The 27,383-nt window shown below is 64.2% G+C and overlaps 3 protein-coding genes across 3 annotated transcripts; all 3 read left to right on the top strand.

Moving 5' to 3' along the window:
• The first annotated feature begins 420 nt into the window (after positions 1-420).
• On the top strand, positions 421-3,608 carry LOC127462410 (methanethiol oxidase-like). The gene is made up of 9 exons (XM_051771006.1): positions 421-603; positions 1,100-1,220; positions 1,310-1,492; positions 1,713-1,891; positions 2,026-2,104; positions 2,253-2,374; positions 2,469-2,561; positions 2,816-2,934; positions 3,333-3,608. The coding sequence occupies exons 1-9, from the start codon at positions 436-438 to the stop codon at positions 3,493-3,495; spliced, it is 1,227 nt and encodes a 408-aa protein (XP_051626966.1). The 5' UTR covers positions 421-435; the 3' UTR covers positions 3,496-3,608.
• Positions 3,609-6,371: 2,763 nt separating this feature from the next.
• Positions 6,372-14,547, top strand: LOC127462409 (methanethiol oxidase-like). Its single transcript, XM_051771005.1, has 11 exons — positions 6,372-6,393; positions 8,114-8,226; positions 8,936-9,121; positions 9,694-9,814; positions 10,732-10,914; positions 11,429-11,607; positions 12,193-12,271; positions 12,359-12,480; positions 13,207-13,299; positions 13,692-13,810; positions 14,385-14,547. Exons 1-11 carry the CDS (start codon positions 6,387-6,389, stop codon positions 14,545-14,547), a joined length of 1,365 nt encoding a protein of 454 aa, XP_051626965.1. The 5' UTR covers positions 6,372-6,386.
• A 1,498-nt stretch (positions 14,548-16,045) lies between these two features.
• RFX5 (regulatory factor X5) lies at positions 16,046-26,638 on the top strand. The gene is given in 12 exon segments (XM_051771135.1): positions 16,046-16,151; positions 17,087-17,210; positions 17,817-17,850; positions 18,081-18,163; positions 18,985-19,113; positions 20,282-20,398; positions 21,091-21,172; positions 21,827-22,028; positions 22,228-22,335; positions 22,606-22,664; positions 22,871-23,020; positions 23,023-26,638. Coding segments are annotated over 11 exon segments (4,680 nt in total). The 5' UTR covers positions 16,046-16,151; positions 17,087-17,100; the 3' UTR covers positions 26,629-26,638.
• Positions 26,639-27,383: the final 745 nt, after the last annotated feature.

Raw genomic sequence — 27,383 nt, 5'->3', positions numbered from 1 at the left:
AGGCTGCCAAGGCACAGTCACACATCCAGGGTGCAGAGATCACCCGAGCAGCCCATGGCCACAAGTGCCCTGAAGGAAAAGTCCCTCCCAAGCAGGAACAGGCTCCTGAACAATCCCAGTGCATTTTAAAGTCCCTCCTAGGGAGGAGTTTGCAGAGCAAAGCCCCGGCTCTGTCAGGAGGAGGAACATCCCTTCTCCCCGGGTGTGTTCTCCTGGATTGCAGTGGGATGGGCTGAGGAGTGCTGGGCTCAATCCCCCTCTGGCAGAGCAGTGCCCAGGGCAGGGAGCAGCGTTGTCCCCCCGGCTGTGCCCGGGCAGTGCCAGCCCCTGGCCAGGGAGGCCCCCGAGAGCCCCAGGCCCTGGCAGCAGCAGGGTCGGCGCGGTGCCTCCCCCCTAACTGTGCCTTGGCTGCCGCAGGTGATCCACCGGCTGCCCATGCCCAACCTCAAGGACGAGCTGCACTGCTCGGGGTGGAGCTCTGGCTGCGGCTGCTTTGACACGGGCACCGCCAGGAGGAACAAGCTGGTGCTGCCCTGTCTGATTTCCTCCCGCATTTACGTGGTGGATGTGGGCTCCCAGTGCCGGGCCCCCAAGCTGTGCAAGGTATGCCCGGGGGGACGCCAGCCCGCTGGCAGGGAGTTGGCAACTGGGGCTTCTGGGGCGCTGCCCGGGCACCGAGGGCTCTCTGCTCAGCTTCTCTCGCAGCCTGGCCTGGCAGAGCCGGCACAGTTTCCCTCTGGGCTCTGTCCTTGCCGCTCCAAGGAGGGCTCCCCCCGTCCTTTGTGCCCACGGGGAAGCCCTGGGAGTGCCCAGCACCCCCTGCCTGCCCCCCAAAGAGGGGGGGGTCCCGGGAGCTGCTCTGAGCTGGGAGTTGCTGCAGGGGCAGCTCAGGGGCTTCTGTGCCCTCCTGGGGAGGAGCAGCCCCAGCCAGGGGGGCTGTGGGAGGGGGAACTGCGGGAGCAGCAGGGATGGCAGGAGCCTGGGATGGCCCAGGGTTGGACTGGAGGCCTCAGAGGGGTTTGCCAAGGCCGAGGGTCCCGTGGGGGTGAGGGAGGAGCGGAGCAGTGGGGGCTGAAGGGGGGGTGTGTGGCTTTGGCAGACGATCGAGCCGGTGGACGTGTTCTGGAAGTGCAACAAGGGCTACCTGGCGGTGACCCACAGCCTGCCCAACGGGGACGTGCTCATCGCCAACACGGGAGACCCCGCGGGCAACGGCAAAGGTACCTTGTCCCGCCCCCGTTCCCAGAGCTGCGCTTCCCGTGGGGAAAAGCGGAGCGTGGACGGATCCCACCCCCCCGGTGTGTCCCAGGTGGCTTCGTGGTGCTGGACGGGGAGAGCCTGGAGCTGAAGGGCAACTGGGAGAACGAGTGCGAGGCCCCCCCGACGGGCTACGACTTCTGGCTGCAGCCGCGGCACAACGTGCTGGTCAGCTCTGCCGGGGCGGTGCCCAGACGGGCGGGCCGGGGCTTCAACCCCGACGACCTGAAGAAAGGTGCGGGCCCGGGGCCGGCGGGGCGGGGGCGGCGCTGCCCGAGGCCCGGGGGGTGCGGGGGGCCTGGGGGGCAGGCGGATTTCCCCCCCGGGCCCCTTTTCCCCGGGGGCCGTGCGGCCTCTCCCGCGGCTCCCGCAGCCTTTTCCCGCGTTCTGGGGAGGGCTGGGGGGGCTCGGGCCGCCCCCCCGGCCCGTGCTGAGCCCCCTTGGCCGCCCCTCAGGGGTCTTCGGGCGCCGCCTGAACGTGTGGAACTTGTCGTGCCGCAGCCTCACCCAGTGCTTCGACCTGGGCGAGGACTCGCTGCCCCTGAGCGTGAGATTCCTGCACAACCCCGACGCCGCCGAGGGCTACGTGGCCTGTGCCCTCAGCGGGGTCACCTACCGCTTCTACAAGTGCGAGGTGGGCACGGGCACCCCGGGCAGGAGGGGGCTGTGCGGAGGGGCCGGGGCTGGGCTGGGCCCCTCAGGGGGACACAGGGGAGCCCCCGGGCTGGGGGGCACGGGGGGGGCTCAGGGGGCCGTGTTTGTGTGCAGAGAGACAACTGGGCCGTGGAGGAGGTGATTCGCATCCCGCCCAAGGAGGTGTCGGGCTGGATCATGCCCAAGATGCCAGGTTGGTGGGACCCCCTCGGGGCCTTCCTTCTCCCTCCCCGAGCCCTGGGCAGTGCAGGCTGGCAAAGCCTGGCTGAGCCCCAGGCCTGGCTGAGCCCCGAGCCCCTGCCCCGTGCTGGGGCTGTCCCTGAGCCGTGTCCCTGTCGCAGCCTTCACCGTGGACCTGCTCATCTCCCCGGACGACAGGTTCCTGTACCTCAGCAACTGGATCCACGGGGACATCCGGCAGTACGAGCTCTCCAAGAACTGCAAGCCCCGGCTGGTGGGGCAGGTGAGGGGGGCACGGGGGGCCGGGGGGGTGGGGACACGCCAGGGACACGCCAGGGACACGCCAGGGACACGTGTGTGCCACTGCCCCCCTGCAGGTGTTCGTGGGGGGCAGCATCCTGCGAGGGGGCCCCGTGACCGTGTGTAGGGACGAGGAGCTCAAGTGCCAACCCGAGCCCCTGGTGATCAAGGTGAGTGCTGCAGACTTGGCAGGGGAGGCACCGCTCTGCTCTCAGCCTCATCTGCTCCTGCTCCTTCTCTTTCTCCTGATCTGCTCCTGTTCCTTCTCTGCTCCTTTTCCTTCTCTGCTCCTGTTCTGCTCCTTCTGCTCCTGCTCTGCTCCTGCTCGTGCTCTGCTCCTTCTCCTTCTCTTTCTCGTGCTCCTTCTGCTGCCCCTGCCCCGCTCGTGCCCCCCCCAGCCCCAGTAACTCCCAGTTCCCCCCAGTGCAAGCGGATTTACGGCGGCCCCAGCAAGCTGCAGCTGAGCCTGGACGGGCGCCGGCTCTACGTCACCAACTCCTTCTACAGCACGTGGGACAAGCAGTTCTACCCCACCATGGTCAGGTGGGCAAACGGGGGGGCAAAAGGGGCTCCTGGGCACGGGGGAGGCTCTGCAGGGCCGGGGGGGCACAGGGGGGCCCAGGGGGCAGGGGGAGAGGGGCGGTGCCCCCCGGGCTCTGGGGGTCGGGGCTGTGCCAGAGCATCTCCCGGGATCCCGCAGAGCTCGGGATGGAGCCCAGCACACGAGGATCTCCGGCCCGGGGCGGTGCCAGCCTGGCCTGGCACGTCCTGCCCGGGGCACCTGCGGCCCGGGGCACATCCTGCCCGGCGCTGGGCTCGTGTCCGGGGGGCACTGAGGGCCGGGAGCGGAGCTGAGCCTCGGCTCCTGGTGCCGGGGCCGTTCCCTGGAGCCCCCCGGGGCGGGATGGGCCGTGCCCAGAGCTGCCCCTCGTGCCCCCCAGGGAGGGCTCCGTGATGCTGCAGATCGACGTGGACACGGAGAAGGGAGGCCTGGCCGTCAACAAGAACTTCCTGGTGGATTTTGGCAAGGAGCCCAACGGGCCCTGCCTGGCCCACGACATTCGCTTCCCCGGCGGCGATGCCACCTCCGAGATCCTGCCCTAGGAGGGAGCCCGGGCCGGCTCCGCCCTTCCCTCCCCCTGCAGTGCCCCTGCTGGGACAGGGCGGCGGCTGAGGGGCTTTGGGGTCCCTTTGGGGTCCCGGCTGAGGGGCTTTGGGGTCCCTTTGGGGTCCCGGCTGAGGGGCTTTGGGGTCCCAGGTGATGGGCTTTTGGGTCCCAGGTAAAGGGCTTTGAAGTCCCGGCTGACAGCTTTGGGGTCCCAGGTGTTGGGATTTGGGGTCCCCACTCCTCTCTCTGTTTCCAATTCCCCCCCCTGAGCTCAGGGAGCTCAAACCCCCCCGGCCTTGTGCGGCCAAACCAGTGAGGACACACGAGCCCAGTTCCCATTCCCAGCTGGCCAGGGTGGGACCAGCCCAGGCAGGATTCAGGAGTGATCCCGGGGCAGAATCCAGGCTCCCTCCTGGGCAGGCTCCAGGCTCTATTCCAGGCAGGCTCCAGGAGTGATCCCTGGGAAGCTCCAGGCTCCATCCCAGGCACACTCCAGATTCCAGGCTCCATCCCCTGGCTGGCTCCGTGCAGGGGGTGCAGCCCCAGCCCCGGGGCAGGTCCCGGCAGTGCCACACTCCTGTCCCAGCCCTGCCCTGCTGTTCCCACAGCCCCAGGGGCCCCGGGAAGGGGCTCAGCTCCCCGGGAGGCTCCCGAGCTCCTGGGCACAAAGGGCAGTGCCCGGTTCCACCCAGTTCCCCCTCTGGACGGGCCCTTCCCAAGGGGTTTGCCCTCCTGGCCCCCGTCCCAGCGGCTCCTGTCCCAGCTGGAGGAGCTGCCAGTGCTGGGTTGGGAAGAGGGGCCCGTTTGCTGACACTGGTTTGCTCTTGTCCTGCTTTCAATGCCAATAAAACCCTTGGTTGCATCAGCTGGGCCTCCTTGTGTCTCCTTTGCCATGGAGGGCAGGGAAAACAAGCCCCAGCAGGGCTTTGGGAGAAGATCAGGCTTGGGAAAACCCTGGTTGGGCAGGGACCCTCTTGGTCCTCCTGCAGGTTTCTGGTAGGAATTGTCTTTGCTTGGTTCTTTTTCTGGTGTGGATTCTCCCAGCCCGTCGTTTTTATGGGATTTCTCTCCCTTTGATGTATTCTAATGGGTTTGGGGGCCAGCCCAGGGCAGCCCCTTGTGTTTGGGAAGTGGTTGCTCACTCCTGGATGTCAGGATGCTGCTTCCAGCTTGACCACTTTTCCCCTGGACAATCCCAGGAGGATTTTGGGGTGGAAATTGTTCCCCGTGAGGGCGGGGAGGCCCCGGCACTGAACTGTGGATTCCACACCCCTGGAATTGTCCAAGGCCGGGCTTGGAGCGACCTGGGCTGGCAGAAGGTGCCCTTGCCCAAGGTCTGGATGATCCTTGGGGCTCTTCCAAGCCCGAGCATCCCACGACTCCCTGCTCCAGGTGCCTCCCCGGCGCCGGGGCACTCCCTGACTAAGCAGAGAGAAGGTCCCGCAGCTCCTTGAAGGTCCCACAGCAAACCCTCACCCTGCAATTAAAACCTCCCCGGTCCTCTCTCCTCGCTCCCGGCCCCGATTAAGATCTGCAGCGTCCGCGGTTATTCCCGGGATTGGGATCTTGGTGCTTTCCCGACTTTCCCCCCCGGGGAGGCTCCGGAGGGTCTGGGAGCCTCTTCCCTGCACGTCTCCACCTGGATCCTCCCCCGTCATCCCATTCCCAGCCCCTCCTTCTCTCCCTTTATATCCCGACCTCGGCAGCCGCGTCTCCTCCCCGGATTCGCTCCCGGCAGGAAAAATGCAGGTGGAATCCTTCCCTCCGCAGGCGAGACCCCAGCCCACCTCCGGCACAGGTAAGGGAACCCTCCCTTGGCTCCTCTGACTCCCGGCAGGGGAAATTTTAGGGATTTTCGGCGATTTCCTGCCTCAAAAAAAATCCTTTCGGGGCTGGAACTTCGGGGTTTGTTCCTCTGACCCCCCCAGAAATGAAACACAGGGATGAGTTTGGGGTCCAGGAAAGGAGGGGTTTTTTTGTCCCCATCTCCTAAAAAAAAAAAACACCCAAGGAATGTTGGGGTGGGCGGATGATGAAAGCCTTTCTAAGAGGATTATTTCGTTTGTTCACCTGCAATTTGTACTTTCTGGCCGCGGCGTCGGGCGCGCCCCGGCAGGGCTGAGCTCAGAGGGTGAATTCGAGGTCTTTAAATTTAAATCCTGCCTTTGCCGGGGGCTGGTTTGGGGTTTTTTTGCAGGAGAGGGGGGAGAAGGGGGTGGTTCCCCGCTCTCTCAGGCGGGACAGCAGGGACGGGGTGATAAATAAACCAGAAATAAAGCAGAAATAAATCAGAATCCGAGCAGCGAAGCCGAGTTTTGCGGTTTATCCCAAAGTTTCCCTCTTTTTCCTCCTCCTCCCCACCACGAAAAGGCTCCTTTGGGTGGTGATGGGGGTTGTTTTCCTAAAACCTCTCGTTAAACTGCGTTAAATCCGATTTTCTCGGTGCTTTTCCGAGTCTTTTTTGGGGGAGCGGGGTCGGTTTGGACAACAGGGAATCCCGGGAGGGGATTCCAGGAGCTGGAGGGGAGGGGGGGCGATGCCTCCAGCACCGAACTTTTGGGTGAAAACGGGGACTTTTTGGGCATTGATCCCCCCAAAGAGGGGTGGGAGGAGCCAAGGGCAGAGTCGGGATCCCGGGAAAAATCCCTCGGGGAGGGAAAGCAGAGGGCTGGAAATTCCTCACCTGGAATTTCTCGGCGGCGTTTTTGGCTCCCCAAACCTTCGCCCCGGACATTCCCGCGGGTCCTGGGACCGTCCAGTCCCTCCGACGGGGAAAAAAAAAGGGATTAAAGGAACTTTCTGATGGATTTTCTGTTCGATTCCCTTTTTCCCCTCCGCAGGGGAGTGCGGGGAGTGCGGCCCCGGCTACGCCTCCCCCCTGGATGCCATGAAAGGTGAGTGTGGAACCCGCTCCGGGCGGGAATCGGGGGCAGGATCAACCCCATCCTTCTCCCGGGAGGCTCCCAAACAAGTCCGGGAAGCGCGAGCTCCAATTAACTAATGACGGTTCGAACCCCAATTAACTAATGACGGTTTGGCGTCGGGACAAACCTTTTTGTGGGGTCTCAATGGGCTTTGCCCCGCGGCAAAGTCACCTCTGCCTTCCCTGTCCCTCCCTTAATCCCAAGGAAACGCATCCCTGGAATGCCGGGGAGCTCGGGAACACCCCCGGATCCCTGATCCCCATCCCTGAAAACCCTTTGAACCGGGAAAACAACGGGGAGAGGAGTCCCTGGGACACCCGGGGCCGGGTGGTGCCTTAAGGGAGCAGCAAACAGCAGAAATCCCATGGAATTCAGAGTTCCCTCGGGAATTATCCCGGGGTTTCGGGGGTGCTGGGGGACTCTGGCACCCGAAAAGCTCCTCCTGGCAGGGTTGGCTCCGGGGAGAAGCTCCTGGGTGGCCTTTGGGGGGCTCAGACCCCGATTTTTGGGGCAGTTACAGGAACTGGGATTGGGACGGGGATGGGGATCAGGACTGGGATTGGGATCAGGATCCACTGGCCTTGGGCAGCTCTCCCCAAATCCAGGGCTGACTCTGTGGGAGGTTTCCTGGAATGTTGCAAAGGCAGCTCTGACCCGGCCTGGCCCCAAATCCAGAGATCCCAAATCTCCTCCCTGGTGTTCTGACCCAGCCTGGCCCCAATCCAGAGATCCCAAATCTCCTCCCTGGTGCTCTGACCCGACATGGCCCCAATCCAGAGATCCCAAATCTCCTCCCTGGTGCTCTGACCTGACCTGGCCCCAATCCAGAGATCCCAAATCTCCTCCCTGGTGCTGTGACCCATCTTGGCCCCAATTCAGAGATCCCAAATCTCCTCCCTGGTGCTGTGACCCAACCTGGCCCCAATCCCAAGATCCCAAATCTCCTCCCTGGTGCTGTGACCCAACCTGGCCCCAATCCCAAGATCCCAAATCTCCTCCCTGGTGCCTTTTCCCGTCACAGGCTCTTCCTCAGCACTTCCTAAACCAGTTTTTCCCCCTCCCAGGCCGGGCTTGGGCAATCCTGCTCCCACCTCTGCAGGGACAGGAGGCTCCCTGGGGCCTCTCATCCAGGGATTTTGAGGGGCTCCTGTCTTTGTTTCAGGGTTTTGGGGGGGTCTCTTTTCCTTCTTTCCAGGGATTTGGGGGATCCTGCCTTTGATTCAGGAGTTTGGGGGGTCTCTCTGCCTTTTATTCTGAGGTTTTGGGGGCTCCTGGCTTTGATTTGGGGGCTCTTTGCCTTCATTACAAGGATTTGGGGGCTCCTGCCTTTGATTTGGGAGCTCTGAGGTGGTTTTTGGGGCTCTTCCCCTGATGGGGTTTGAGCCCCAACGGGGTTTGACCCCATTCCTGACCCTTTTGGGGCAAGTTTGGTGCATCCCCAAAGCCCTGGAATACTCAAAACTTGAGGATCCTTGGGGTTTTTCCCAACCTGGATGATCCCATCCCAAATCCACGGGGACTCTGAGGTGCAGAGATCCCTCCCCAGCCCCAGAGACCTCCAGGGAGAGGGAGATCCCACCACCCCACACGGGGCAGGAGGGAGATCTCGGCTCCCAAAGGCTCCAGGAGGGTTTTTTTGGGGTCCCAGGTGGGTTTTCCCGGCGTTTTCCCGCCATTCCCACTTTTCCAGGCCCCCGGGAGGAGATCATCTACGTGCCCTGCATCTACAGGAACACGGGCCGGGGCCGCCCCGACTTCCTGGCCACCGTGGACGTGGATCCCAAATCCCCCACCTACAGCCAGGTGGAAAAACACCCGGATTTGGGGCTGGGGCTGGGATTTCGTGGGAATCCCGGGGTGGTTTGGGATGGATTTCATGGGAATCACAGAATCCTGGGGAGGTTTGGGATGGATTTCATGGGAATCACGGGATGGTTTGGGATGGATTTCATGGGAATCCCAGGGTGGTTTGGAATGGATTTCATGGGAATCATGGAATCCTGGGGTGGTTTGGGTCTGGGATTTCATGGGAATCACGGGGTGGTTTGGGATGGATTTCACAGGAATCCCAGGGTGGTTTGGGATGGATTTCATGGGAATCATGGAATCCTGGGGTGGTTTTGGGCTGGGATTTCACAGGAATCCTGGGGTGGTTTGGGATGGATTTCATGGGAATCCTGGGGAGGTTTGGGACAGATTTCATGGGAATCACAGGGTAGTTTGGGATGGATTTTATGGGAATCACAGAATCCTGGGATGGTTTGGGGTGGATTTTATGGGAATCCTGGGGTGGTTTGGGACTGGGATTTCATGGGAATCACGGAACCCTGGGATGGTTTGGGATGGATTTCCCGGGAATCCCGGGGTGGTTTGGGGCAGATTTCACAGCAACCCCAGAACCCCGGGGGCAGTTTGGGACAGAGAAAGGACCTCAAATCCCCCCCAGCCCTCGGCCAGGGACCCTTCCCGGTATCCCAACCCCCCTCCCACCTCTTTCCCCCCCCTTTCCCAGGTGATCCACCGCCTGCCCATGCCCAACGTGGGGGATGAGCTGCACCACTCGGGCTGGAACGTTTGCAGCAGCTGCTTCGGGGCCCGGGGCAAGAGGAGGAACCGCCTGGTCCTGCCCTCCCTCATCTCCTCCAGGATCTACGTGGTGGACACGGGCACCGACCCCCGGGCCCCCCGCCTCTTCAAGGTGGGATTGGGATCTGGGGCGGATTGGGGGGGGCTGGGATCGGGAAAGAGGGGTTTGGGGCCGTCCGAGGGCTCTGGGGGATGTGGGCTGAGCAGGGCCAGGCACTGTTTGTTCAGGGTACAGGTACATCCTAAATCCCTCATCCTACATCCCAAATCCCAGCAGGGCCAGGTACTGCTTGTTTAGGGCACAGGTACATCCCAAATCCCACATCCCAGACCCCAAATTCCTACATCCCAAATCCCAACAGGGCCATCCATCTCTTTCTTCCTCAGGACACAGGCACATCATCCTACATCCCAAATCCCACATCCTACATCCCAAACCCCTCATCCCACCTCCCAAACCCCTCATCCCACATCCCTCATCCCTCATCCCTCATCCTACACCCCAAATCCCCCTGGGCAGCCCCTCCCGGGTGTCTCACCCCCCTTTCCCGGGAAGAAATCCCCACCTAAGACTCCCCAGATCCCACATCCAGCCTCAGATCCCCTCCCAAAGCTGGGCAGGGGGGGTCACAGTGCCCTGGGGGGGCTGACGGGGTCTCGGGGTGTCCCCCCCTCCCTCCCCAGGTGGTGAACCCCGAGGAGGTGTTCTGGAAGTGTGGCCTGGGGTACCCCCACACCTCCCACTGCCTGGGCAGCGGCGAGATCATGATCAGCACCCTGGGGGACCCCGCTGGCAACGGGAAAGGTACCCCAGGAACCCCCCAGGGGGGAGCTGGGAGGGCAGGGGCAGACCCCACACCCGGGGGGAGCCATCCAGGCTGTCCCTGCTTGGGTTACAACCCCAATTAGTGTTAATTGGGGTCAATCCCTGGGTTTGGGAGGTCTGGGAGTGTGGGAAACTGGGTTTGGGGGGTCTGGGAGTGTGGGAAACTGGGTTTGGGGGCACCAGGATTGTGGGAAATTGGGTTTGGGGGGTCCTGGGGTGTGGGAAACTGGGTTTGGGGGCACCAGGATCATGGGAAATGGGGTTTGGGGAGTCTGGGAGTGTGGGAAACTGGGTTTGGGAGCTTAGGGGGTGGGAAACTGGGTTTGAGGGGTCTGGGGTGTGGGAAACTGGGTTTGGGGGCACCAGGATCATGGGAAATGGGGTTTGGGGAGTCTGGGAGTGTGGGAAACTGGGTTTGGAAGCTTAGGGGGTGGGAAACTGGGTTTGGGGGATCTGGGACTGTGGGAAACTGGGTTTGGGAGCTTAGGGGTGTTGAGAAACTGGGGTTGGGGGTCTGGGACTGTGGGAAACTGGAGACCCTCGCTCCCAACATGGAGGGTTCTGGTTGTGCCCCAGGTGGGTTCATCCTGCTGGACAGGGAGACCTTCGGGGTCAAGGGGAACTGGGAGAGGGGGGACAGGAACTGGGATGGCAGGGACAGACCCCACACCCAGGGGTGGCTGGGGGGGGGGGGCTCCCTGCTTGGTTCACAGCCCCAATTAGCGTTAATTAACCCAGGCGGGTTCATCCTGCTGGACGGGGAGACCTTTGGGGTCAGGGGGAACTGGGAGAGAAGGGACAGGAACTGGGAGGGCAGGGACAGACCCCACACTCAGAGGGGGCCGGGGGGGGCTCCCTGCTTGGTTCACAATCCCAATTAGCGTTAATTAACCCAGGCGGGTTCATCCTGCTGGACGCCGAGACCTTCCAGGTGAAGGGGAACTGGGAGAGGGGGGACGAGACCCCCCCGCTGGGCTACGACTTCTGGTACCAGCCCCGGCACAACGTCCTCATCAGCACCGAGTGGGGCGTCCCCAAGTGCCTGGGCTACGGCTTCGACCCCCGGGACCTCAAAAAAGGTGAGGGGGCCCCCCCAAATCCCCCAAATCCCCCCAATGCCCCTCCCCGGGAGAGCCGGGTTTGCGCCGCCGGGATTCGGGAATTCCCACCTGGGGGGATTGGAATCCCGGGATTTGGGATTTCCCACCCCGGGGGGGGGGTTGGAATCCCGGGATTTGGGAATTCCCTCCCACTCGGGGGGATTGGAATCCCGGGATTTGGGAATTCCTGCCTGGGGGGATTGGAATCCCGGGATTTGGGAATTCCCGCCCGGGGGGGGATTGGAATCCCGGGATTCGGGAATTCCTTCACGCCCGGGGGGATTGGAATCCTGGGATTTGGGAATTCCTGCCCAGGGGGGGATTGGAATCCCGGGATTTGGGAATTCCCGCCCGGGGGGGGATTGGAATCCCGGGATTTGGGAATTCCCACCCGGGGGGATTGGAATCCCGGGATTTGGGATTTCCCGCCCGGGGGGGGGATTGGAATTCCCGGGTCCGAGCCCCTTCCCGCTGACGGAATTCCCGCTCCCAGGGCGCTACGGGCGCCGGCTGAACGTGTGGGACTGGAGCTCCCACCGCTACGTCCAGGCCATCGACGTGGGCGAGGACTCGGCGCCGCTGGAGATCCGGTTCCTGCACGACCCCGACGCCGCCGAGGGCTTCGTGGGCTGCACCCTGAGCAGTGCCATCCACCGCTTCTTCAAAACAGAGGTACATCATCCCAAATCCTGAATCCCAAATCCCAGCAGGGCCATCCACCGCTTCTTTAAAACACAGGTACATCATCCCACACCCCAAATCCCAAATCCTGCACCCCAAATCCCAGCAGGGCCATCCACCGCTTCTTTAAAACACAGGTACATCATCCCAAATCCCAAATCCTGCACCCCAAATCCCAAATCCCAGCAGGGCCATCCACCGCTTCTTCAAGACACAGGTACATCCCAAATCCCGAATCCTACATCCCACATCCCAGCAGGGCCATCTTCAGGACACAGACACATCATCCTACATCCCAAATCCCACATTCTACATCCCAAATCCCACATCTCACACCCCAGCAGGGCCATCCACCGCTCCCTCAGGACACAGTCACATCATCCTACACCCCAACCCCTTCCCTTTCCCTTTCCCCTCCCCTTCCCCTTCCCCTTCCCCTTCCCCTTCCCCTTCCCCTTCCCCTTCCCCTTCCCCTTCCCCTTCCCGGAGCCGCTCCCGCGGGACAGGAACTGTGGGATCCCCCCGGGGGGGTCCCATCCCACCCCTGACCCCCTTTGGGGTCCCCTCTGTGCCCAGGAGGGTCGCTGGGCGGCCGAGAAGGTGATCCAGGTGCCCCCCAAGAAGGTGGAGGGGTGGCTGCTCCCGGAGATGCCAGGTGGGTGTCCCGGGGGGGGGGTTTGGGGCCGTTCCCTTCCCGGGCCGTTCCCGATCCCGAATCCAGCCCAATGTTCCCTCCCCGAAGGGTTCATCACGGACATCCTGATCTCGCTGGACGACAGGTTCCTCTTCCTCAGCAACTGGATCCACGGGGACGTGCGGATGTACGACGTGTCCGACACCCGCCGGCCCCGCCTCGTGGGGCAGGTCAGGGGGAACACGGGGGAAAAAATTCCTGCCTGGAATTGGGGGAGATGGAAACTCTCACCTGGAATTTGGGGAGATGGAAACTCTCACCTGGAATTTGGGGAGATGGAAACTCCCACCTGGAATTTGGGGAGATGGAAACTCCTCCCTGGAATTTGGGGAGACCAAAACTCCTCCCTGGAATTCGGGGAGATGGAAACTCCTCCCTGGAATTGGGGGAGATGAAAACTCCCACCTGGAATTCGGGGAGATGGAAACTCCTCCCTGGAATTCGGGGAGATGGAAACTCCTCCCTGGAGTTCGGGGAGATGGAAACTCCTCCCTGGAATTCAGGGAGATGGAAATTCCTCCCTGGAATTCGGGGAGATGGAAACTCCTCCCTGGAATTCGGGGAGACAGGAAAAGAACTCGTGGAACGGGCCAGGGGATCTTGATCCCAATCCCGGTCCCTGCAGTGGGGTGGGATGGAGAGGACATTGCCCTTTGGGATGGGATGGAATGGGATGGGATGGGATGGAATGAAGAGGACATTTCCCTTTGGATGGGATGGGAGGACATTTCCCTTTGGAATGGGACGGGATGGGAGGACATTTCCCTTTGGAATGGGATGGAATGGGAGGGGAGGATGTTTCCCTTTGGAATGGGATGGGATGGGATGGGATGGGATGATTCCCGCCTTTCCTTGGGAACCCACTGACCCTTTCTGTGCCCCCTGTGCCCCCGCAGGTGTTTTTGGGGGGCAGCATCACCCGGGGGGGGCCGGTGAAGGTCTGTGAGGACGAGGAGCTGCAGAGCCAACCCGAGCCCTTCGTCATCCAGGTGAGCTCGGGGTGTCCCCAAAACCCTCCCGGAGGGGGATCCGCTGCCCCACATCCCCCGGGATGGGAGTGAGGGAGGTGGGGGGTGACCACGGTGGGGGCTTCTCCCACCCTCTACATCCCATCCCATCCTATTCCAAAGGGAAATGTCCTCTTCATCCCATCCCATCCCACCCCATCCTCTTCATCCCAGCCCATCCCAGCCCATTCCAAAGGGAAATGTCCTCTTCATTCTATCCCATTCCAGAGGGAAATGTCCTCCCATCCCATCCCATTCCACGGGGAAATGTCCTCCCATCCCATCCCAAAGGGAAATGTCCTCTTCATTCCATCCCATTCCAAAAGGAAATGTCCTCTCCATCCCACCCATCCCACCCCCCCACCCCTCCCCAGGGCAAGCGGGTGGCAGGGGGGCCGCAGATGCTGCAGCTGAGCCTGGATGGGAAGCGGCTCTACGTGACCACGTCCCTGTACAGCGCCTGGGACCGCCAGTTCTACCCCGACCTCATCACGTGAGTGCCCCAAAACGGGGGCTGGGACGGGCACGGGGACCCCCTGACCCCCCCTGACATCCCCCTGGCCCCCCCCTGACCCCCCCTGCCATCCCCCTGACCCCCCCTGACCCCCCCTGACCTCCCTGACCCCCCCTGACATCCCCCTGACATCCCCCAACCCCCCCTGACCCCCCCTGCCATCCCCCTGCCATCCCCCTGACCCGCCCTGCCATCCCCCTGACCCCTCCTGACCCCCCCTGCCATCCCCCCTGACCCCCCTGCCATCTCTCTGACCCCCCTGCCATCCCCCTGCCATTCCCCCGACCCCCCCTGACATCCCCCTGACCCCCCCTGACCCCCCGACCCCCCCAACATCCCCCTGACCCCCCCTGACATCCCCCTGACATCCCCCTGACCCCCCCTGACATCTCCCTGACCACCCCTGACCCCCCTGCCATCCCCCTGACCCCCCCTGACCCCCCCCTGCCATCCCCCCGACCCTCCCTGCCATCCCCCTTACCCCCCTGACCCCCCCTGACATCCCCCTGACCCCCCTGACCCCCCCTGACCCCCCTGCCCCCCGTTCCCGCAGGGAGGGGGCCGTGATGCTGCAGCTGGACGTGGACACGGAGCGGGGGGGCCTGAGCGTTAACCGGGAATTCCTGGTGGATTTTGGGCAGGAGCCCGGCGGGCCCTGCCTGGCCCACGAGATGAGATACCCGGGGGGGGACTGCACCTCCGACATCTGGGTGTGACCCCCCCTGCCGTGCCCCACAGAGTCCCTCCTGTGCCCCCGTAACCCCTCCCGTGCCCCCATAACCCCTCTGTGCCCCCCATAGTCCCTCCTGTGCCCCCATAACCCCTCCCGTGCCCCCATAACCCCTCTCTGCCCCCATAGTCCCCTCTGTGCCCCCACAACCCTCCTGGACCCCACAATCCCTTTGTGCCCCCACAACACCTTTGTGCCCCCCAAAGGTCCCTCTGTGCCCCCCACAGTCCCTCCCGTGCCCCCATAACCCCTCTCTGCCCCCAAAGCCCCTCTGTGCCCCCCACAACCCCTCTGTGCCCCCCACAACCCCTCTGTGCCCCCCACAGCCCCTTTGTGCCCCCCATAGTCCCACCTGTGCCCCCAACAGCCCCTCTGTGCCCCCCACAACCCCCTTCCCGTGCCCCTGGATTCGGGAATTCCCGGAGCAGGAGGGATTTGGGAATTGCCCCCCCCCGCCCCGGGAGGTTTGTCCTGCAGGGGAGAAATAAAAAATAACACCCAATTCCACCACCCCTGCAGTTATTACAGCGTGTTACACACGTGTTACACACAGCATGCACCTTACACACGTGTTACACAGGTGTTACACACGTTACACACTGTACACACGTTACACACTGTACACACCTTACACACATGTTACACACATATTACACACTGCACACACCTTACACACGTGTTACACACGAGTTACACACACCTTACACATGCACTGAACATGTGTTACACACTGCCACACCTTACACACGTGTTACACACTGCACATACCTTACACACGTTACACGAGTTACACACACGTTACACACTGCCCATACCTTACACACGTGTTACACACGAGTTACACACCCGTTACACACTGCCCATACCTTACACACGTGTTACACACGAGTTACACACCCGTTACACACTGCCCATACCTTACACACGTGTTACACACATATTACATGTTACGCACGGCACACACCTTACACACGAGTTACACACGTTACACACAGCTCACACACGCACTGCACACACGTGTTACACACTGCACATACCTTACACACATGTTACACACGAGTTACACACATGTTACACACAGCTCACACACACACTGCATACGTGTTACACACGTCACACACACGCTGCACACACAATGACGTCACGCACCCCCACACACCTGTTACACGCGCACACGTGACCCGCACACACACACACGTGACCCGCGCGCTCACGTGACCCGCACACATGTTGCACACACCCCCCTCACCTGTTACGCGCGCACACGTGACCCGCCCCGCGCACGTGACACCCCCCCTCCCGTCCCGACCGTTGACCCCGCCCCCCCGGCGCTCCCGCCTCCCGCGCGGCCAATCAGGAGCCTGTTACCAGGCAGATTTCGGCTCCCGCGCCGACCCGCCCCCCGCATCCGGGCCGCGCGGCCAATCGCATTAAAGGAGCGGTGCGTATCCGGGCAGACCAGCGGCGCGGCGGCCAATCAGAAAAAAGCGGTCGGCGGGCTGCCGGGGCCGCCCCGCTTCCCGCGCAGCACTTTCGGTTCGCGGGGCGCGGGAGCGGCACGTGGCGGGACCCCCGCACCGGACGGGTCAGGTGGGTGCGGGGCCGGGGCGGGGGGACCCCCCGGGGCCACTCAACCCCCCCCCCCCACACACACCGGGACCGGGGGGGGCTGCGCAGTCACGGAGCCCCCGCGACCCCCGTCCCGCCGGGACCGGCCCGGAGGGTGACCCCCGGTCTGGGAGCCGCTGGGCACGGGGACCTCTGCCCTCCTGGTGTCCCGTGTCCCTGGGGTTCTCTCTGTCCCTCCTGCTGTCCCGTGTCCCTGGGGGTCTCTCTGTCCCTCCTGCTGTCCCGTGCCCCTGGGGGTCTCTCTGTCCCTCCTGGTGTCCCCATCCAGGTGTCCCTCCCGGTGTCCCCTGTCCCTGTTCTCTCCTGAGACCCCCACACCCCTGGTGACCTGCCCTCCCGGTGTCCCTGGAGGTCTCTGTGTCCCTCCTGGTGTCCCGGTGTCCCATGGGATCTCTGCCCTCCTGGTGTCCCATGTCCCATCTCCCTGGGGGTCTCTCTGTCCCTCCTGGTGTCCCATGTCCCTGTGTCCCTGGGGGGACGTTCCCTCCTGCAGTGCCATGACCATGTCCCCATGTCCCCATGTCCCCATGTCCCCGCGCCATCCTACAGTCCCACGTCCCCAGGGACCCTCCCAGTGCCCCCCATCACCCCTGACCCCTGCCAGGAACGGGGTCAATCAGCTGGAGATGCCCCTCCTGGTGTCCCCGTGTCCCTGTGGGGACGTTCCCTCCTGCAGTGCCATGACCATGTCCCCATGTCCCCATGTCCCCATGCCATCCTACAGTCCCAAGGACCCTCCCAGTGCCCCCATCACCCCTGACCCCCACCAGGAACGGGGTCACTCACCCAGAGATGCCCCTCCTGGGGGGCACCGTCCCCGCGCCCACTCCCTGCCCATAAAAAGGGGTTTTTACTCCCTTTTTTCAGCTGAATTTTGGCTTTTTCTCCCTCCCCAGAGCCCCCCCGAGCCATGGGTGACCCCGAGCTGGGTGCCCGCCCCCCCAGGAAGGGCCCCCTGTCCCCCCGGGGCGGTGCCAGCGAGTCGAGCACGTTGCTGCAGGAGCTCCGCGGCACCATCTCGTAAGGGCAGCCCCAAATCCGGGGGGTTAGTGGGGTTCAGGCATCTACAGACCCAAATCCGGGGGGTTAGTGGGGTTCAGTCATCTACAGACCCAAATTAGGGGGGTTAGTGGGGTTCAGGCATTTACACCCCAAATTAGGGGGGAATTTAGTGGGGTTCAGTCATTTACAGACCCAAACTGGGGGGGATTTAATGGGGTTCAGTCATTTGCACCCCAAATCCGGAGGGGTTTAGTGGGGTTCAGTCATTTACAGCCTCAAATCAGGGGGGATTTAATGGGGTTCAGTCATTTGCAGCCCAAAACTGGGGGGAATTTAATGGGGTTCAGTCCTTTGGAATTTAATGGGGTTCAGTCATTTGCACCCCAGATTCGAGGGGGATTTAATGGGGTTCAGTCCTTTGGAATTTAATGGGGTTCAGTCATTTGCACCCCAGATTTGAGGGGGATTTAATGGGGTTCAGTCCTTTGGAATTTAATGGGGTTCAGTCCTTTGCAGCCCCAAATTCGGGGCTGAGCTGGGCAGGGTGGGAGGGATGAGCCCGGGGGTCACTTTGGGGTCTCCCTGCCCTGCCCTGACACCCCCCCTGTCTCTGTCCCCCCCCAGCAAATCCGTGCAGAGCAAGGTGGACTCCATCCTGGTGAGTGCTTCCCGGGAATTCTCGGGAATCTCCACCTCTCCTGGCCTCAGCTCACCCCCATCCCCAAAAAAAACCCAATGAACCCCCCCAAAAAAAACCCCAACTCCCCCTGCCAGGAGGGGGAAAAAACCCCCCCCCAGACACCCCCCCAGCTGGGAGCACTCCCGGAATTCCTGTGGATCTTTAACCCCTCCTTGTCCCTCTCCCCCTGGGCCCTTTTCCCACCCCAGCAAGACGTGCAGAAGTTCTCGGACAGCGACAAACTCTACCTGTACCTGCAGCTGCCCTCGGGGCCCAGCCTGGGCGAGAAGAGGTGGGTCTGGGTCGTCCTGGAGAGTTGGGAATGCCGGGATGGGGCTGGGATGGGGCTGGGATGGGGCTGGGATGGGGCCGGGCCCCTCTCTGAGCCCTCGGGGAGCAGAGATTCCTGAATTTGGGGGTGTCACGAAAAACCTCCCGCCCTGGTTCGGTGACAATCCCGGTGTCTCCTGATCCTGATCCTGATCCTGCTCCTGCCCTGTCCCAGGGCTGCTCCTCCCCTGTTTGGAGTCCTTTGGGGTGGTTCTGTGGGTCCTACAAGGTTTGCTGACCCTAAAGATAAACTCTGTAGGTCCTACATGGTTTGCTGACCCTAATGACAAACTCAGTAGGTCCTACAAGGCTGATAGTGAACTCTGTAGGTCCTACATGGTTGATGATGAACTCTGCAGGTCCTACAAGGTTGATGATAAACTCTGTAGGTCCTACATGATTTGCTGACCCTAAAGATAAACTCTGTAGGTCCTACATGGTTGATGATGAACTCTGCAGGTCCTACATGGTTGATGATGAACTCTGCAGGTCCTACAAGGTTGATGATGAACTCTGTAGGTCCTGTATGGTTGATGGTGAACTGTGTAGGTCCTGTATGGTTGATGATGAGCTCTGCAGGTCCTACAAGGTTGATAATAAACTCTGCAGGTCCTACATGGTTGATAATAAACTCTGTAGGTCCTACAAGGTTGATGATGAGCTCTGCAGGCCCTACAACATTTCCTGCATGGTTTTAAGCCCCCCCATCACTGTGTGTGGCCACAGTGGCTCTGCCTCGTGCCTTTTCCCCGCTGATGGGCCCTTTTTGTGCCCCTGGAGCAGCAGCAGCAGCCTGGACCTGAGTGCCCTGGGCACAGCCGAGTACATGCACGCCTGCAACTGGATCAGGAACCACCTGGAGGAGCACACGGACACCTGCCTGCCCAAGCAGGACGTCTACGACGCCTACAAGTGAGCCTGGGCACGGGGACAGCGGGGCAGGGGTCCCCAGGGACAGGGACAGCGGGGCAGGGGGTCCCCAGGGACAGGGACAGCGGGGCAGGGGGTCCCCAGGGACAGGGACAGCAGGGCAGGGGGTCCCCAGGGATGGGGACAGCGGGGCAGGGGGTCCCCAGGGACAGGGACACATGGACAGGGACAGCAGGGCAGGGGGTCTCCAGGGACGGGGACAGCAGGGCAGGGGGTCCCCAGGGATGGGGACAGCGGGGCAGGGGGTCCCCAGGGATGGGGACAGCAGGGCAGGGGGTCCCCAGGGACAGGGACACATGGACAGGGACAGCAGGGCAGGGGGTCCCCAGGGACAGGGACACATGGACAGGGACAGCAGGGCAGGGGGTCTCCAGGGACGGGGACAGCGGGGCAGGGGGTCCCCATGGACAGGGACAGCAGAGCACAGTGTCCCCATGGACAGGGACAGCAGGGCAGGGGGTCCCCAGGGATGGGGACAGCAGGGCAGGGGGTCCCCAGGGACAGGGACACATGGACAGGGACAGCAGGGCAGGGGGTCTCCAGGGATGGGGACAGCAGGAAAGTGTGTCCTCATGGACACCAGGGCAGTGTGTCCCCATGGACAGGGACACCAGGACAATGTGTCCTCTTGGACACCAGGACAGTGTGTCCTCATGGACATCAGGACAGGGTGTCCCCATGGACTGGGACACCATTCCCATGGACAGGGACACATGGACAGGGACATCAGGACAGTGACCCCAGGACAGGGACACCAGGACAGTGCATTTAGGGACAGCAGGACAGTGTCCCCAGGGATGTGAGACACCAGGACAGTGTGTCCCCAGGGACAGGGACACATGGACAGGGACACCAGGACAGTGTCTCCATGGACAGGGACACCAGGACAGTGTGTCCTTTAGGGACAGGGACACCAGGACAGGGTGTCCTTTAGGGACAGGGACACCAGGACAGGGTGTCCTTTAGGGACAGGGACACCAGGACACTCTGTCCCCATGGACAGGGACACCATTCCCAGCACAGTGACACCATTCCCAGCACAGTGACACCACTCCCAGGGCAGTGACACCTTTCCCAGGGCAGGGACAGGTCAGGAATTCCTTCCTGGCCTGGAAGAGCTCCCTGTTATCCCCCCCCTTCTCCCCCCCAGGAGATACTGCGACAACCTGGGCTCCCGCCCCCTCAGCACGGCCAATTTCGGGAAGATCATCCGGGAGATCTTCCCCAACATCAAGGCCCGGCGCCTGGGGGGCCGAGGACAGTCCAAATATCCTTCCCTGCCCCCGCAATTCCCAGTTTTTCCCTGATTTTTTTTCCCCCCTCCTTGGGGGATCCTCCCCGTTGGGTCCCGGTGGGGTTTGGGGGGGGACTCTGGGGAGGTTTTGGGGGCTCCTGGGTGGTCCCTAAAGGTGTTCTGGGGGACATCCCCCTTTTTGGGGGGGGTTTGGGGGATTTATTTGGAATTTTGGGGCGGTTGTGGGTCTGGGGGGCTCCGAGGGATTTTTTGGGGATTTTTTGCGGGGGGTTTTGGGGGATTTATTTGGAATTTTGGGGTGGTTTTGGGTGAGGTTTTGAGGGGAGTTGGGAGGGTTTGGGGGGTCCTGGGGGGAGAAGAGGGGGGCTGGGAGGGTCCTGGGGGTCTGAGGGATTTTTTGGGGCGGTTTTTGGGGATTTATTTGGAATTTTGGGGCATTTTTGGGTGAGGTTTTGGGGGGGGGTTGGGAGGGTTTGGGGGGTCCCAGGGGGGTATTGGGGGGGAGAAAAAGGGGGCTGGGAGGGTCCTGGGGGTCTGGGGGGGAAAAAGGGGGGCTGGGAGGGTCCTGGGGATCCGGGGGATTTTTTGGGGGAGTTTTGGGGGGATTTATTTGGAATTTTGGGGTGTTTTTGGGGTCTGGGGGGGCTCCTGGGTGTCCTGGGAGGGGTTTTTTTGGGCAGGAGAAGCCCTTGACGGTGCCCAACGTACTGTTACGGGGGGATCAGGAGGAAGACCGTGGTCAGCCTTCCTCCCCTGCCCAGCCTGGACCTCAAAGTCACAGAGACTGTAAGTTCTGGGGGCTTTTTGGGAGGGTTGGGGGGTCCTGGGGAGGGATTTGAGGTTTGGGATGGGAGGGGAGGGAAGGGCAGGATTTGGGGGGTCCTGGGGGAGGAAGGAGGCAGGCTCTGCTCTGTCCTGGGAACCTCCTGTCCCCACCTGGGGGGGGGTCCTGCCCTCTGCTCTGAGGGTCTTGCCTTGTACCCTCAGGGGTCCCACCCTGTGCCCTGGGGGTCTTGTCCTTTTCCTGGGAGGTCCTGCCCTCTGCCCTGGGGGTCCTGGGGGGTCCTGCCCTGTACCCTGTGGGGTCCTACCCTGTGTCCTGGGGGTCCTACTCTGTGCTCTGGGGGTCCTGAGGGGTCCTGGGGGGTCCTGCCCTCTGCCCTGGTGGTCCCACCTGTGCTTGGGGGTCCTGCCTTGTGCTCTGGGGGTCCTGGGGGGTCCTGGGGGGTCCTGCCCTCTGCCCTGGTGGTCCCACCTGTGCTTGGGGGTCCTGCCTTGTGCTCTGGGGGTCCTGGGGGGTCCTACCCTGCACCCTGGGGGTCCTGCCCTGTGCCTGGGGGTCCCACCTGTGCCTGGGGGTCCTGCCCTGCACCCTGGGGGTCCTGGGGGGTCTCCTGGCTGCTCCTGGGGGGTCTCCCATCCCCTCCCGTGCCCCCCCAGCAGTCAGAGCTGGCAGAGCTGGTGCAGTCCTACCCCAGCGAGGTGATGGAGGCCGCCTGTGCCCTGACCTGCGACTGGGCCGAGAAGATCCTCAAACGCTCCTTCAACAACATCGTGGAGGTGGCTCAGTTCCTGCTGCAGCAGCACATCATCAGCTCCCGCTCGGCCCACGCGGACCTGCTCATGGCCATGGTGGTCTCAGGTGGGTGGGAGGGCAGCCCTGGGCCCCGTGGTGGTCTCAGATGGATGGGGGGGGACCAGCCCTGGGCCCCGTGGTGGTCTCAGGTGGGTAAGGGGGGAGCAGCCCTGGGCCCTGTGGTGGTCTCAGGTGGATGGGGGGGGAGCCCTGGGCCCTGGGTGTCCCACCTTTGTCACCCTCTGTACCCCCCCCCCCACCACAGAGAACACGGAGAAGACCCCCCTCCCCCTCCAAGAGAACCGCCCCCCCCCCCGCTGCCAAGAAGAACGGGCTGGACCCCCCCGAGAGCCACGAGAGGACCCCAGAGCAGGTGAGAGACCCCCGAGAGAGCCGGGGGGGGCACCCGGGGGGGCACAGCCAGGACTACCCCCCCCCGGCTCTGACACCCCCAGAGCCGGGTGGGCACCTGGGTGGGCAGCCAGGACTCCCCCCCTCCTCTTTCTGTGCCCCCCCAGAGCCAGGTGGGCATAGCCAGGACCCCCTTACCCGGCTCTGACCCCCCCTTTCTGTCCCCCCCGAGCCGGGTGGGCAGCCGGGACCCCCTTACCCGGCTCTGACCCCCCCTTTTCTGTCCCCCCAGAGCAAGAAGGAGCCCCCCCACCCTGCCAGACCCCCGCCCAGCAAGAAGAAGCCCCCGGAGCCCCCCCGGGCGAGCAGCAGCAGCAGCAGCAGCCCCCAGGTGAACGCCCTGGTCGCCCGCCTGCCCCTGCTGCTGCCCCGCATCCCCCCCCTCCCCGAGCGACCCCCCGCCCCCGGCACCACCCCCGGGCCCCCCCCCCCCGGTGCTGGTGCCCCGCTTGGCCCCCCTGGGGGGGGCTGGGGTCGCCGGGGGGGGCACGGTGAAGGTGGCCCTGCCCCTGCCCGTGGGTGCCGCCGTGGGTGCCCCCCCCGCGCTGCCCCTGGGGCTGAGCCCCCCCGGCGCCATCCCCGTGCTCAACGTGCTGCTGCCCGGGGTGGGGGTGCCCCCCCCCGCACCCCCCCCCGGCCGCGGAGACCCCCGGGGGGGCCCCCGAGCAGAGGTCAAAGGGCACCAAGAGAGCCCTGGAGCCCGGGGGGGGGGGACGCGGCCCCGCACAAGAGGAGGAGGGGGAGGCCCCGAAAGAGGCCCGAGGAGGGGGGTGGGGGGTCCCCCGGGGCGGAGGGGGGGGCGTCGCCCCCCGGGGGGGGCTCTCCGGGTGGTGGCAGTGCCACTGTCCCCGGGGGGGGCTCTGGTGGGGGTGGCAGTGCCACTGTCCCCGGGGGGGGGGCTCCTGGGGGAGGAGCTCCTGATGGTGGCACTGCCACTGTCCCCAAGGGAGGCTCTGCTGGTGGTGGTGGCACTGCTGGAAGGGGTTCTGCTGGAGGGGGCAGTGCCACCGTCCCTGTCAGTGGCAGTGCCACCGTCCCTGGGGACAGGCAGGTTGAGGGCAGTGCCACCATCCCTGTGAGGGACAGCCCTGTCACTGCCAGTGCCACTGTCCCTGCTGGGGACAGGCCAGCCAGTGCCAGTGCTGCCACCCTTGGGGACAGGCCACTCAGTGCCACTGTCCCTGTCAGGGACAGCCCTGTCACTGCCAGTGCCACCAGTCCTGTTGGGGACAGGCCAGCCAGTGGCAGTGCCACCGTCCCTGGGGACAGGCCAGTTGAGGGCAGTGCCACCAGTCCTGTTGGGGACAGCTCTGTCACTGCCAGTGCCACTGTCCCTGCTGGGGACAGCCCTGCCAGTGGCAGTGCCACCATCCCTGTTGGGGACAGCCCTGCCAGTGGCAGTGCCACCGTCCCTGGGGGTGGCTCTGCCAGCAGTGACTCTCCCAGTGACAGTCCCACTGTGCCCACTGGGGACAGCCTGGGGAAGGGCAGTGCCACTGTCCCCGTGGAGGACAGGCCAGTCAAGGGCAGTGCCACCGTCCCCAGTGGGGACAGTTCTGTCCCTGGCAGTGCCACCCCCCCTGGTAGGGACAGTTCTGTCCCTGGCAGTGCCACCCCCCCTGGTAGGGACAGCTCTGTCCCTGGCAGTGCCACCCCCCCTGGTAGGGACAGTTCTGTCCCTGGCAGTGCCACCATCCCTGGTAGGGACAGCTCTGTCCCTGGCAGTGCCACCACCCCCAGTGGGGACAGCTCTGTCCCTGACAGTGCCACCATCCCCAGTGGGGACAGCTCTGTCCCTGGCAGTGCCACCGTCCCTAGTAGGGACAGCTCTGTCCCTGACAGTGCCACTGTCCCTGGTGGTGGCTCTCCCAGCAGTGGCTCTCCTGGTGGTGACAGTCCAGGGAGGGGCAGTGACACTGTCCTCGTGCAGGACAGGCCAGCCAGTGACAGTGCCACTGTCCCTGCTGGGGACAGGCCAGCCAGTGGCAGTGCCACTGTCCCTGCCAGGGACAGCCCGTCCAGGGGCAGGGACACCCTCCCCACCAAGGACAGGCCGGGTGGTGGCAGTGGCACCGTCCCTGCCAGGGCCAGTGCAGCCAGTGGCACTGCCACCTGCCCCCCCAGTGCCACCACCCCTGTCAGGGACAGCACATCCAGGGGCAGTGCCACCACCCCTGTCGGGGACAGTCGAGCCAGGGGCAGTGCCATCAGCCCTGCTGGGGACAGCCCTGCCAAGGGCAGTGCCACCACCCCCTCCAGGGACAGCACATCCAGGGGCAGTGCCACCACCCCTGTCGGGGACAGTCGAGCCAGGGGCAGTGCCATCAGCCCTGCTGGGGACAGGCCAGTCAGAGACAGTGCCACCAGGGACAGGCCTGGCAGTGCCACTGTGCCCCCCAGAGAAAGCCCATCCAGGGGCAGTGCCACCATCCCTGTCAGGGACAGCACATCCAGGGGCAGTGCCACTGTCCCCTCAAAGGACACCCCTCCCAGGAGCAGATCCAGCACCCCCAGCAGGGACAGCACATCCAGGGGCAGTGCCACCATCCCCAGGGGCAGTGCCACCGTCCCTGCTGGGGACAGGCCAGTCAGGGACGGTGCCACCAGGGACAGGCCAGGCAGTGCCACCGTCCCCCCCAGGGACACCCTGCCCAGGAGCAGATCCAGCACCCCCAGCAGGGACAGCACATCCAGGGGCAGTGCCACTGTGCCCCCCAGGGACAGCACATCCAGGGGCAGTGCCACCACCCCCAGCAGGGACACCCTGTCCAGGGACAGAGCCACTGTCTCCTCCAGGGACACCCAGTCCAGGGGCAGTGCCACCCTGTCCCCCAGGGACAGCACATCCAGGGGCAGTGCCACCCTGTCCCCCAGGGACAGTCCAGCCAGGGGTAGTGCCACTGTCCACTCTAGGGACAGTCCAGCCAGGGGTAGTGCCACCAGCCCAGTGGGGAACAAGCTGGCCAGGGGCAGTGCCACCATCCCCTCCAGGGACAGTCCAGCCAGGGGCAGTGCCACCAGCCCAGTGGGGAACAAGCTGGCCAGGGGCAGTGCCACCATCCCCTCCAGGGACACCTCACCCAGGGGCAGTGGCACTGTGCCCCCCAGGGACAGCACATCCAGAGGCAGTGCCACTGTCCCCTCCAGGGACACCCCACCCAGGAGCAGGTCCAGCACCCCCAGCAGGGACACCCAGTCCAGTGGCAGTGCCACCCCCCCCAGCAGGGACACCTCACCCAGGGGCAGTGCCACCGTCCCCTCCAGGGGCAGCCCTGCTGGTGGCAGTGGCACTGTCCCTGTCAGGGACAGGCCGGTCAGTGGCAGTGCCACCATCCCCTCCAGGGACAGTCCGACCAGGGGCAGGGACACCCCCCCTGTCAGGGACACCCCACCCAGGGTTAATGCCACCACCCCCACCAGGGACACCCCGTCCAGGGTTAATGCCACCACCCCCACCAGGGACAGTCGAGCTGGTGGCAGTGGCACCTCCAGGGACAGCCCATCCAGGGGCAGTGCCACCATCCCAGTCAGGGACACCCCCTCTAGGGGCAGTGCCACCATCCCAGTCAGGGACACCCCCTCTAGGGGCAGTGCCACCATCACCTCTGGGGACAGCCCCGCTGGTGGCAGTGCCACCATCCCCGTCAGGTACAGCCCAGTGAGTGGCAGTGCCACCATCCCCAGTGGCAGTGCCACCATCCCAGTCAGGGACACCCCATCCAGGGGCAGTGGCACCACTCCTGTCAGGGACACCCCATCGAGGGGCAGTGGCACCATCACCTCTGGGGACAGCCCCACTGGTGGCAGTGCCACCATCCCTGTCAGGGACACCCCATCGAGGGGCAGTGGCACCACTCCTGTCAGGGACAGCCCCGCCGGTGGCAGTGCCACCATCCCCGTCAGGGACACCCCATCGAGGGGCAGTGGCACCATTCCTGTCAGGGACAGCCCCGCCGGTGGCAGTGCCACCATCCCCGTCAGGGATGTCCCCTCCCGGCCCGTGCAGCCCGCCCGTGTCAGCGTCATCAGGGACGGCAGGACCCGGGGCCGGGTGGCACCGCCCGTGGACCCCCTGGCACTGCAGGGCCTCGGCAGGGCCGGGACCCCCCTGGGGGGCACCGGGGACTGGGGGGACCCCCGGGGACACCCCCCCAGCGCACCCCGGGACGGACAGACGGGCACGGGCACGGGTCCTGCTGCCACCGCTGCACAACATCTGGATGTGTCCCCTCACCCCCCCCGACCGCACCAGTAAAAACCAGTCACTCCGCACCTCTGTCCAGTTCTGTGGCCCGGGGGAGGGGACACAGAGGGTGGGGAGGGGACAGGGGGAGTGGGGAGGGGACATGGGGGGTGAGGAGGGGACACGGAGGGTGGGAGAGGGACACGGAGGGTGAGGAGGGGACACGGGGGTTGGGGAGGGGACACGGAGGGTGGGAGGGGGACATGGACAGTGGGAGGGGACACGGGGAGTAGGGAAGGGGACACGGGGAGTTTGGGGGGGACATGGACAGTGGGAGGGACACGGGGAGTGGGAGGAGGACATGGACAGTGGGAGGGGACACGGGGAGTGGCGCTGTGACGACAGAGGCGATTTTCCGCCGAAAACCGCCGGTTTTTGCCAACGGCGGAACAAGCGAGGCCACGCCCCCCGCCGGGGTTACGCCCCTCGACGCTCCAATGCCCCGCCCCTTGGTACAGCGTTGCCACGCCCCCTCCGTCGCTGTGCGAGGTGAGACCACGCCCCTTGTCACCTTCGTCATCGGACCACGCCCCCTCGGCGAGACGAGACCACGCCCCGTTGCCACAGAGACCACGCCCCCTCCGCCCCTTTCCCCGCCCACATCCCCATCTCCAGCCAATGTTCCGCGGCGGAGACCAGACCACGCCCCCCACTCCGCGCCCAGGCCACGCCCCCCCCTCCCCCGGGCGGCCCCGCCGGTGCGGCAGGGGGCGCTGTGCGCGCGGCCCCCTCAGCGCCGTGAGGCGGCTCCGGGCCGGGCTTGGGGA

The sequence above is a fragment of the Manacus candei genome, unplaced genomic scaffold (assembly GCF_025592945.1).
Source record: "Manacus candei isolate 608988 ecotype Guabito, Panama unplaced genomic scaffold, ASM2559294v1 h1tg000128l, whole genome shotgun sequence".
In the NCBI taxonomy this organism is placed as follows: domain Eukaryota; kingdom Metazoa; phylum Chordata; class Aves; order Passeriformes; family Pipridae; genus Manacus; species Manacus candei.
Note: the sequence above shows the minus strand (reverse complement) of the source record. Positions and strands in the feature narration are given on the sequence as shown.

What these genes read in the sequence shown, in the direction of transcription:
- LOC127462410 (XM_051771006.1), top strand. Translation starts at nt 436, where the DNA reads ATGCCCAACCTCAAGGACGAGCTGCACTGCTCGGGGTGGAGCTCTGGC. An exon ending in GGGCCCCCAAGCTGTGCAAG is followed by an intron (nt 604 to 1,099) that starts GTATGCCCGGGG and finishes TGGCTTTGGCAG; the next exon opens with ACGATCGAGCCGGTGGACGT. An exon ending in CCCCGACGACCTGAAGAAAG is followed by an intron (nt 1,493 to 1,712) that starts GTGCGGGCCCGG and finishes GCCGCCCCTCAG; the next exon opens with GGGTCTTCGGGCGCCGCCTG.
- LOC127462409 (XM_051771005.1), top strand. An exon ending in ACCGCTTCTTCAAAACAGAG is followed by an intron (nt 11,608 to 12,192) that starts GTACATCATCCC and finishes CTCTGTGCCCAG; the next exon opens with GAGGGTCGCTGGGCGGCCGA. An exon ending in GGCCCCGCCTCGTGGGGCAG is followed by an intron (nt 12,481 to 13,206) that starts GTCAGGGGGAAC and finishes GTGCCCCCGCAG; the next exon opens with GTGTTTTTGGGGGGCAGCAT.